Here is a 12,506-nt window from a genome sequence, read left to right on the forward strand (position 1 = left end):
CAGGAGAGACCTTGTCGACAAATGTCAACATCCTCACCCCCAAACATGTTCCCGCGGCCATGCCAGAGACGGCATGACCTACACAGCTGGTGGATGGAGCAGCAGTACCATGAGTAGGTCTACCTGAGGCCTTGGGATGAGACCTGGCAGGACTGATGTTACTCACCATCAGCTGGCCTGGAAGTGATCCACAGTTACAGCAGTGAACTGTAATATTTAGGACACATAACTGCAAGAGACTTCCTTCACCTAGAGTCTGCTGATATTGGCCTTTTAGAGTTTGTCTCTGTTTTTACCTACCTGTGGTGAGCAGTATGTCAAAACTTTTTTTAAATGTTTGACAAAAAATAAATCTAAGTAATGAATGTTGAAGAACTTTAATTATATCCAGGAAATAATTGGCAACCATATCCTTGGTGGATATCCATGGAGAGTATGTGGAGGGGAGGCCAATTCATTGTCATGTCATTCATACAGACTTTAAAGATCTAATCGGCCAACCAGTAAAATGCTACATAGTCAGACAGATTCACTGAGTTGTTCAGTCATTATCTGCTTACCTTGCAGTCTATCCATGACATTCTGCTTTAGCACAGTCACTGCTTTGTCGTGCAAACCAAGCTCAGTCACAACTTCACAAGGGGGGAGTGTTTGTCTAGAGCAGAAAGGCCCTATCTAATCTGTAAATGTTTCACAATGCAGTACACTTTGCCCTACAATTATTTGGCAAATAGTAAAAAGAACTGGAATGACAAGCACAGGTACTGAATTCTTTACAATCCATTAAGAGGGAGAGGAGTTTGTTTCCACAACGATAAACCTGGGGTCTGGTCTCCATGGAGATGGCCTGGGTTCTGGTTTCCATGACATTAAGGGGTCTGATGTTGGTGGTGATTCTGCTGTGGACTGTCACACCCACAGATGGGGGAGGTGAGTAACAACCATCATCAGTCTGTCTTAATTCATCTGTCTTTACCTTCTGTCTGCCTCAAAAAATTACATTCCAAAATAACTCCAATAGATGTAGGATCTTAATTTGATCAGTCTTTTGTTGCTATGAATTTTATTGCATAATAGGAAATGCAAAGCTTTAGTGTACTCAAGTTTCAAAAAAGGCGTAACTATAATCCACATAATAATTCACATTTCCTGTTGCTGCAGGATTATTTTCCTGCTGTAGCAAACAGGCTCAAGGTAGATCCTACATCTGTAGTCCTAGGTCTGTTTGACAGTAAGTGCTGAGCTAGCAGCACCTGGGAGGAGGGAAGTTGTTATCACACAGGACAGACAGGGTTTTACTGATATAAACTCACTGGAATCACCTCACATCAGTTTAACTGTAAAACAAGCTTCTCTGAAACATGAATTACTTAATTCAAGAACAGACTTTTCCTGTTGTGCGTAGTGATCTTTGGCCACTTCCACTCTAAGGTAAAGTGTTATACAGATGAAGGATCATGTGACTGAAAATGAGGTTTCATCAACGTCTCTCTGTGATTGTTTGAACATCTTCAAAGTAGGAATCAGTGATTCAACTTAACAGACAAGACAGGCTAAGATAGTTTATCAATGTAAATGATTGCTGACTGGGTGTGGTATGATTAGAGGCATGAAGGAAGTGTAGTCATTCAGGTTTGACTGGAGTCTTTACTTGAGATTGTGATCTTAGTTAGAGGTTAGGTGCTGTGGGTGTGGAGGGTGGAGGACCGAGGAAGACAACAATAGCAGAATAGACTCAGGTTAATATTAACAATAATAACAATAATAACAGGTTAACTCTGATATAAACAAAGAGCCTCCTCACTTTCCCAGGGTATCTGACTATTGGGGAGTGTAGGAGTCTGTGTTTGAATCCTCTCTTGTCCAGATGCTCACTTAACGTGTGTTTATTGTTTGTTCTCAGAGGATTGTGGCCTGCCCTGTAGCTTCCAGCGTGGCAGTGATGAACTCAGCCACTGGCTGAAAGTAGAAGACAAGGACCTGAACATCCACTCCTACTACTACAGTACATATCAGCTCAAACAGAAGAGCCAGCGTTTCAGAAGGAGAACAACCCTGTTCAATGACCAGATCCCCAAAGGAAACGCTTCACTACTGCTGAGAGGGATCACACTCCAGGACCAGGGCAGATACAAGTGTTACACCAGCACTATTAAAGGCAACATGGAGTCCTTCATTAACATAGCAGTGGAAGGTACAGAATGTCTATCTGTCTGTCTATGATGATCACTTCATGCTGCTCCATGTGTAATGTCTACTTTGTTGCAGCTCCAGTCCACTTGGTGGACATACAGTTATCAGATGACATCATCACCTGCAGTTCTACAGGTATCTACCCTGAGCCTAAACTCACCTGGTCCACTGGCTCACCTGGTCCACTGCATTTACTCATACTAGCTGTTTGTGTGTCTGAATCCTGCTAACTCACCCTAAACTCACCTGGTCCACTGCATTTACTCATACTAGCTGTTTGTGTGTCTGAATCCTGCTAACTCACCCTAAACTCACCTGGTCCACTGCATTTACTCATACTAGCTGTTTGTGTGTCTGAATCCTGCTAACTCACCCTAAACTCACCTGGTCCACTGGCTCACCTGGTCCACTGCATTTACTCATACTAGCTGTTTGTGTGTCTGAATCCTGCTAACTCACCCTAAACTCACCTATCCCCCTCCAGCAAATACAAATGGTCCAAATGAAAACAGAGTGGAAAACCACTTCAGAATGAAGAAGGAAGAGAGGAAGACAGAGAAAGACAACAAGGTCAGCCACTGCAGACACACTAGTGCCTCAGACAGAAGAGGAGACATAGACCCAGGGGAGGACAAAGAGGAAAGGTGACAATTGGATACTTTAAGTTGCAGATAAGCAAATAAGCAATGATGACAATTTCACCTACAAAAGGCAATGGATCCTTCAGATCTACATGGAGTGCCTAGCCAGGGGGTTGTGGCTATTACAATACATTGGGAGAAGTAGTTGATTTATTGTGGAACATAGTTTAAGTTTTAGTTAAATTTATTGTGTGTGTGTAGCAGTCTGATGTTGTTCCCCTAGATTATGCACCAAGTTGCACACAAGGACCAATTCAAATTGGCCAGGTCAAAAGGGGATGTTTATAATTTGATAATAATAATAGTACTTAATAGTAAATTAATTGCAGCTGCATAGCTAATGTCATTTTTTGGTGTACAAACACTTTTTCATATCAATATTGTAAAAGTTGTATATTTTGTTTTGGTCCATCGCGGGTTATCTGTGTACCCCCTTATTGTTCTCTTTTGCCTGACCTTCGGCTAGCGAGGTATGTTGTCCTTGGCTCCAAAATCGTTCAATATAAAACTGTGGTAATGTTACACAATGTACTGTTATGCTACTATAGGTTTGTTACAATGTGGACAATATAAAGATTTATGGTAAGAAGTTTCACCGAGCTCGCTAACTAGGGTATCTATTGTAACTTGTGAATACTTGGGACAGTGTTTGAGTGAGTGTCCATGTGCTTGCGCAGGTGCCTGAGAGCTAGGACCGCGCCAAGGGCTAAAATATTGTGTGTTGTCTCTTCGTGTGCAGGTATGTCTTTTAGTTTGTCCGAATTATGTTGTATATCATTTTACTTGTATTGTATGGTGTGCTGTAGTGCACTGAATGTGTGTACGCAGCATCTGCTATTCCTTTTTGGTTCTCTCTTTTGCCTGACCTTCAGCTAGCAAGGTGCCTGAGAGCTCCGACTGCGCCAAGGGCTAAAATATTGTGTGTTGTCTCTTTGTGTGCAGGGCAAATACAAAATAATCCAACCAGCAGACATATAGTTGTGGCAGTGTCCTATTTAAAAGTACACAATGCAGAATGAACCATGCTACATGTGCACATGCATTTTGCTATGGGATGAGGAAGTAGCTACACTGTGATAGCATCACACCCACACCCACACCTTGATGAATGTTCTTTACCTGTATATAGCAGGAAGTCCCAGACAGTCTCTCTCTGAAGAGAAGCAGGAACAATAAGTTACCTAAAATGGTTTGGGCTGCCGAGTGGCGCAGTGGTCTAAGACACTGCATCTCAGTGCAGCATGTGTCACTGCAGTTCCTGATTCAAATCCAGGCTGCATCACATCTGGCTGTGATTGGGAGTCCCATAGGGCGGTGCACAATTGGCCCGGGGTAGGCCGTCATTGTAAATAAAAATGTGTTCTAAACTGACTTGCCTATTTAAATAAAGGTTTAAAAAAAATAACCATAGTCAACTTCTTTTTAGCCATTTAACACACCATAATGTCCCGAATTTAGTAGAGAACGATAGAGAATATAGAGAATATGTAATTAACAGAAAATGTTACATTTTTAGTGCAGAGGATCTCAACATTTCTGTACAAGAAACACTTGGGACAAACTTTTTTTTAAACAAATGTTAGGCTATTTTCTGGCAATTGTGCCATTATTATGTTCCAAATGTTAAGACTACAAACCATTATAAATGGCCTATTTGCAAGTTTGACTTTCATTTTAATAGGCACTGACTAAAATCTGGGTTTATAAATTGCAATTTAACATTGTCATGGTCTGCTGAGCTAGATGCAGCTAGCATCTAGTATAGCATCTAGCATAGCCTCTGACAGTTCAACATCTCATTTCAGAGAAAAGTCCACAGGGAAACTGACATGACATGTGGAGAATGATACATTTGCGATAGAGCTGTGACCATGATCACAATTGACACATTTCAATTTAATTAACTAAACATGACCAGCTGTGCTGCCCTGTTCTGAGCCAACTGCAATTTTCCTAATTCCTTTTTTGTGGCACCTGACCACATGTTTTAACAGTAGTCCAGGTGCAACAATACTAGGTCCTGTAGGACCTGCCTTGATGATAATGCTGTTAAGAAGGTAGAGCAGCACTTTATGATGGACAGACTTCTTCACATCTTAGCTACTGTTGTATCAATATTTTTTTGTAAACATTTTTTATTCAACCTTTATTTAACCAGCTAAGCTAGTTGAGAACAAGTTCTCATTTACAACTGCGACCTGGCCAAGATAAAGCAAAGCAGCGCGACACAGACAACAACACAGAGTTACACATGGAATAAACAAAACATACAATCAATAACACACTAGAAAAAAAGTATTATTCAGTGTGTGCAAACAAGGGAGGTAAGGCAATAAATAGGCCATAGTGATGAAATAATTACAATTTAGCAATTAAACACTGGAGTGATAGAGACTGGAGTGATAGATTAGCAGAAGATGAATGTGCAAGTAGATATACTGGGGTGCAAAGGAGCAAAGAAATAACAGTACGGGGATGAGGTAGTTTGATGGGCTATTTACAGATGGGCTATGTACAGGTGCAGTTCTGTGAGCTGCTCTGACAGCTAGTGCTTAAAGTTAGTGAGGGAGATATGAGTCTCCAGCTTCTGTGATTTTTGAAATTCGTTCCAGTCATTGGCAGCAGAGAACTGGAAGGAAAGGTGGGAAAAGTAGGAATTGGCTTTGGGGGTGACCAGTGAAATGTACCTGCTGGAGCGCGTGCTACAGGTGGGTGCTGCTATGGTGACCAGTGAGCTGAGATAAGGCGGGGCTTTACCTAGCAAAGACTTATAGATGACCTGGAGCTAGTGGGTTTGGCAACAAATATGAAGCGAGGGCCAGCCAACGAGAGCATACAGGTCCCAGTGGTGGGTAGTATATGGGGTTTTGGTGACAAAATGGGTGGCTCCTGCTTCATATTCGTCGCCAAACCCACTGGCTCCAGGTCATCTATAAGTCTTTGCTAGGTAAAGCCCCGTCTTATCTCAGCTGTGATAGACTGCATCCAATTTGCTGAGTAGAGTGTTGGAGGCTATTTTTTAAATGACATCGCCAAAGTCAAGGATCGGTAGTGTTACGAGGGTATGTTTTATTATGAAATAGGAAGCCAATTCTAGATTTAATTTTGGAATGTAAATGCTTAATATGAGTCTGGAAGGAGAGTTTAGTCTAACCAGACACCTAGGTATTTGCAGTTGTCCACATATTCTAGGTCAGAACTGTCCAGAGTAGTGATGCTGGACGGGCGGGCAGGTGATGGTAGCGATCAGTTGAAGTTTTACTTGCATTTAAGAGCAGTTGGAGGCCACGGAAGGAGAGTTGTACGGCATTGAAGCTTGTCTGGAGGTTAGTTAACACAGTGTCCAAAGGGCCAGAAGTATACAGAATGGTGTCTGAATAGAGGTGGATCATAGAATCACCAGCAGCAAGACAGCATCATTGATGTATACAGAGAAAAGAGTCGGCCCGAGAATTGAACCCTGCGGCACACCAATAGAGACTGCCAGAGGTCCGGACAACAGGCCTTCCGATTTGACACACTGAACTTTGTCTGAGAAGTAGTTGGTGAACCAGGCGAGGCAGTCATTCGAGAAACCAAGGCTGTTGAGTCTGCCGATAAGAATGTAGTGATTGACAGAGTCTAAAGCCTTGGCCTACTCTACCATAGAAAATAAAGGCTCTCTATGGTCAGGACGTGACAGTGGAACCAGTCCGTGGACACTTAAGGAACAGTCATGTCGGGTTTGTTTCATTTGGTGACTTCATGAAGAACAGGAAACACACATTACTGTATCTTTGTTTGTATACACTTCTCAATTATGGGGTTTGCATCTGAATGTTGTATAAAATGAATGATTAAGCATAAGAATACTTTTGGTTAGGATAATGTGATCTTAGTCTTCTGAAGGAGAATTGTTTTAATTTGAGGTCTTGACCAAGTCAGTGGCCATGCCCACGTGAGCAGAGACATTACATCAGGCGTCATGGAACTCCCTTTTCCCATAAGTGTATCAAACCACTGGTGACAAAATTTACATTAGACCAGAAAGCATGGAGCTGTGTTACGCTCGTTGATTGAATGATCGGACCAAGGTGCAGCGTGGTAGGCGAACATCTTACATTTATTAAAATGAACACCGAAAAACAACAAAATACAAAACGAACGTAAAGTTCTGCAGGCTATACAGCAACTATACAAAGTCAAGATCCCACAATCTAAGGTTGGAAAAAGGGCTGCCTAAGTATGATCCCAATCAGAGGCAACGATAGACAGCTGCCTCTGATTTTGGAACCATACCAGGCCAACAAATAAATAGAAAAACTTGTATGCCCACCCAAATCACACCCCGACCAAACCAAATAGAGAAATAAAAAGGCTCTCTAAGGTCAGGGCGTGACAAGCTGTCGCTACATGTTGAAGTGGTTTGCTATTTATGATAATCCAGCCAATCTCAATTGATTGGATATCATCATCTCATTCAATTTAACTCAAGGTAAAATTACCAGACTTACCTTTTTCAAATAGGCATTTTGAATAATATCCAAATTGATTGGCTTCTATAAATGAGACAATTTCAACATTAACCTTGATACTGCTATGCTTTCAGGTTAATCAAAGTTTAATTCCAAAATAGCCTATACAGGTTTGATTTATCAGTGAAATTTGCTTTTGCAAAGCTCATTGAGTACAACCCCCAGTACTGACGGAAGCCCCGCCTTCACGGGAATCCCATGTAGCTTCAGCCTTTGGGATAAGTGACCCTGGTGGTGAATGTACCCTCACATTTGATTTACTAGTTACACTTTTGATAATCCAGCCAATCTCAATTGATTGGATATCATCTCAATCAATTTAATAAGAAATTGTCTAACATACCTTTCAGGTTCTTCCAATTAAAATGAGATATTTTAAACATTCCCATATTAACCTAGATCAGTGGTTCCCAACCCTTTTACAGTCCCGTACCCCTTCAAACATTCAACCTCCAGCTGCATACCCCCCCTCTAACACCAGGGTCAGCGCACTCTCAAATGTTATTTTTTCCCATTATTGTAAGCCTGCCACACACTATACGATACATTTATAATACATAACGAGTGTGAGTTGTCACAACCCAGCTTGTGGGAAGTGACAGAGCTCTTATAGAGCTCTCCAGGGCACAAATAATAATCAATATATTTGCTATTCTTTTAACCATCTTACATATAAAACCTTATTTGTACATTGAAAATTGTGAATAACTCATGTTAATGAGAAGGGTGTGCTTGAAAGGATGCACATAACGCTGTAATGTTGGGTTGTATTGGAGAGTCTCCGTCTTAAATCATTTTCCACACAGTCTGTGCCTGTGTTTAGTTTTCCTGCTAGTGAGGGCGGAGAACCCACTCTCACATAGGTAACGGGGTTGCAAAGGGCATCAGTGTCTTAACAGCACAATTTGCCAAGGCAGGATACTCGGAGCACAGCCCAATTCAGAAATCTGGCAGTGGCTACTGATTAAATTCAATTTTCACAGAACCACTTCTTGCAATTTCAATGAGCCTCTCTTTTTCAGATATCTGTAAGTGGACTGGAGGCAGGGCATGAAAGGGATAACGAATCCAGTTGTTTGTATTATCGGTTTTGGAGAAGTACCTGCATAATTGCGTACCCAACTCACTCAGGTGCTTCGCTATATCACATTTGACATCGTCCGTAAGCTTGAGTTCATTTGCGCACAACAAAAAAGCATACAATGATGGAAAGACCTGTGTGTTTTCCTTGTTAATGCAGACAGAGAAGAGCTCCAACTTCTTAATCATAGCCTAATTATTGTCCCGCACATCAAATATAGTTGCGAAGAGTCTAATCCTAGATTCAGATTATTCAGGCGAGAAAAAAACATCACCCAAATAGGCCAGTCGTGTGAGAAACTCGTCATCATGCAAGCGGTCAAACAAGTGAAAATTATGGTCAGTAAAGACAAATTTAAGCTGGTCTCTCAATTATAAAAAAAAAATAAGGATGACAAAGGCAGAGAATATTACCGTTTACAGATAATTTATTCTTCCTTCACACAGTAAGGTGGGGAAAAGGGGCTGGACAGAACCAAAGCAGAGAAAGGGAAAGTTAAAGTTCCCCCTCGTCTACATTACCTGCCTACCCAGTGGTTACCTATTCTTAATGCCACCTGGCGCGCTAACCAAAATACAAGGGGTGGTCCGCCCAGGTCTTACCTAGTGTGCATAGACAGTAATTACTACGGGTATATGTATGCCTGCAGCCCTCTTGCCTAAACTCTCCCAAGGTGCCGTCCCCTGGGAACAAATGAAACAGAATAATTCAAACTTAGTGAACAATTTGAATAAACCAAAAACACTAGGCACTATGGTATACACATACCGTTTGCAGGAGCAGCTACAAAATACTTTACAAATTATACCAGACTAACAACCAACACAGGACATACAAAGAAACTCCCTTTCCTAACAAAGGAACACTTGCTTTTCAAGCTGCAGAAGGAGTCGGTAATTGCAGACAGCTGTATCCCCTGACGAGAGGGCGGGGTCAGAGCTCTAATTAGTGATGGGCCGACCAATCAGCTGCTTTGGAATCCAGGAAGCCATCCTGAAATACACACATACAAACCCACAACAACACAGAAACTGTGGAACGTAACAGATACCACGAAATTGAGGAGAAAAAAGGGCTAAAAAAAATGTATATATACATAAAAAAAAATATATATATAATAATATATATTTTTTGAAAACATTACATGGTCGCTGCCCATGTCTTTGCATAGTGCAGAAAATACATGAGAGTTCAGGGGCCTTGCTTTAGCAAAGTGAACCATTTTCACTGTAGTGTCCAAAATGTATTTCAAGCTATGAGGCATCCCCTTGGCAGCAAGAGCCTCTCGGTGGACGCTGCAGTGTACCCAAGTGGCATCGGGAGCAACTGCTTGCATGCGCGTTACCGCTCCACTATGTCTCCCTGTCATGCCTTTTGTGCAATCAGTACAGATACCAACATGAGCAGCAGCTACGTTTGGATTTCCCATGAGATAGCAATGGTTAATGTGATTGGATGTTAATTATTTGACTAGGCTACCTGTATGTGACGTGTTGTTATTTATCTAATAAAACTTTTTCTAGATGGTATAATTGTATTTTTGGCAGTGAAACGAGGCTACTAAAACTCGTTGAAACGAGGCTACTAAAACTCACCCAAATGTAAAGCCCCGTTGGAAAATATAAATGGACTGAGTAATCTTGTTTTTATTTTTATGTGAATCACGATTTTATTTTGCAAATTCATTCACGTCCAACTCCCGCATTGCTGATAGTATTGATGGTTTATTAACGTCTATAAATAGATAAAAATCGTTTTTGCAGCTTTCAATAAATCCAAACCCAAACTTTGAAATCATAGGGACATTTTTTCCTCTCAAATGTTCTAATAATGTGCCCCACTGCCCCGCTAATTAGTGACCCTCACCCCTAAAAGGATTGATCACTGACCTCAGCAGCAATTCAAACCCTAATTATGACATTAGCGGAACAATAGCAGGAATTGCGAACAACGCTCTCCAAAATCAACCAACGAACACAGGCTTTGTACGGTTCTCTCCACTTTAGCCCTGATGTATCGCCATCAAAGATTGGCATCGGTCCAGTACCGCAGTGCTCAGCAGAAGCAGGTGCAAGACATGGCTGACATGAAGGGACAGGTGGAGAGAACCGAGCAACTATTGACAAAAGCAGGAAATGAAAACATTCTGCTAGCCGAGGAACTGTGTTTCAAATCTGAACAATTAAAAGTAATTGCAAATACTTATGATGATGAATGAGCACAAACTCTTCAACAAAATAGTTTTCTACAGGAACAACTCGATTTAGCCAAAACTAAATACGATGTAGTCCACTTCAAACGTGCAATTTGATAACATGCAAGCAGTTTTGTTGAACGTTTCTCAAAGTAACATTGCTGCAGACCAAAGACGATCAGTTAATGAACACAATGACGAAGTTGGATGACAAATCAGCAGAACTCATTGAAGTTGTTGACCCATGAATGATGAGAGAACTCAGGTGATGAAGATGGAAGTATTGATTTTCTAAGCAAGCGGAGGAAATCGCATCACTGAATCTCTCGCTCCATACTGAAGACCTCTATCTGCAAACCATGACAGATAAGTATGATACCGAACGGAGCAAGTGCGACACTCACATGTCCAAAATCAGTTCTCTAAGCGCTCAAGTTGACTCTGCTAGGCAGCAGAATATCACCCTTAGATACCATCTGAAGGAATTTCAGATCGGTCATGCGCTACAGCGTGACTACCCAACCAAGCAACTGGAGCTCGGTACTCAAAGGAGTAAAGACATAGAAGGTTTCAGACTTTGCCTCCCTCATGTGTCCCTCAGTCTTATTCTCTTGGACTTTCGACCTCAATTTCCCCACATGATGAAGCCAACCCTCTCCGCCAAGTTGACACGGAGCGCCTTGACAAACTTGTCAAAAATGTCCCCACCTTTGACCCCATTCCAGGTCAGCCAAATGATACTGAGACGTTCCTAGCTGACATAGAGGACGCATTGGATGGCTACCCGAACGCTATGGATTCTGACAGGGTTACCTGTTGAAACGAACGTCAAATAGACAGGTGACGAGGTTAATTGTCTACAACAGCAACACATGCTAAACAACAACTGTCACAGGCGTCGTAAGTAGTGGTCCAAAGTGCAGCGTTGTGAGCGTACATATTCCTTTTATTTATAGAAAATGTAGCCAACAAAACAAGAAACGACCTTGATGCTTAACTTCGGCTATAATGCCTCTAACAAAGTCAACTACCCACAAAACAACAGGGAAAGAAGGCTGCCTAAGTATGATTCCCAATCAGAGACAACGATAGACAGCTGTCCCTGATTGAGAACCATACCCGGCCAAAACATAGAAGCACAATCCTAGAAAACAAAACATAGAATGCCCACCCAAATCACACCCTGACCAAACCAAAATAGAGACAATAAAAGGCTCTCTCAGGTCAGGGCGTGACAACAATGCTAAACTTGCCACAGCTTTGAAATTAGAATTCAGTGGTTCTGCGACTTGCACACACATCAGCTCACTGGCTAACAATGTCAAATAACCTCAGAATGAACACACACGAGATTACTATCATAGGCTTTGTTCATCTTACTGTGGCCTACTCACTGAAACAGGAATGGAAGAGCTGTTACCATTCAAAGAAATGTTTCTGTTGAACATGTATCCCAATTTCATTACCTACTTGGGACCTACAGCCCACGATGGCTTGCCTATCTTACAACTCAGAGAGCTTGCAAGCACAGCTTTTGAAGAACTAAAGCGAGAAAAATGTGAGAAAAGGTTCAAAGATAAGTCACAAGGACTAGACGGGGAATTACCAGACACCAGGTCTGCAGGAATTAACACCCTTAGCAAGGACGTTAAAAGTCAAATTTTTCCCGCTCTCACTCGAGACCCTATCCAGGGCCCGCTCGATCAGGAAACAAGCCCACAGGCTTTGTCTATATACGGATACAAACGTTGCGAAGAAAAAGGTCTAACGCTTCACTAAAGCCAAGCCCACTCAACATCCGAAAAGTTTATCTGCTTTCATCTTGAACAGATATGGCACATCACATCGTTGCGAACGACCACTCCACTTTGTGGGGAATATGT

The 12,506-nt window shown here is 41.8% G+C and overlaps 1 protein-coding gene across 1 annotated transcript; it reads left to right on the top strand.

The window, feature by feature from the left end:
- Window positions 1–735: 735 nt before the first annotated feature.
- On the top strand, window positions 736–4,236 carry LOC139396796 (V-set domain-containing T-cell activation inhibitor 1-like). Its single transcript, XM_071143713.1, has 4 exons — window positions 736–930; window positions 1,904–2,194; window positions 2,269–2,328; window positions 2,678–4,236. Exons 1-4 carry the CDS (start codon window positions 837–839, stop codon window positions 2,839–2,841), a joined length of 609 nt encoding a protein of 202 aa, XP_070999814.1. The 5' UTR covers window positions 736–836; the 3' UTR covers window positions 2,842–4,236.
- The last annotated feature ends 8,270 nt before the right edge of the window (window positions 4,237–12,506 follow it).

Source organism: Oncorhynchus clarkii, unplaced genomic scaffold, assembly GCF_045791955.1.
Source record: "Oncorhynchus clarkii lewisi isolate Uvic-CL-2024 unplaced genomic scaffold, UVic_Ocla_1.0 unplaced_contig_11825_pilon_pilon, whole genome shotgun sequence".
Taxonomy (NCBI): Eukaryota; Metazoa; Chordata; class Actinopteri; order Salmoniformes; family Salmonidae; genus Oncorhynchus; species Oncorhynchus clarkii.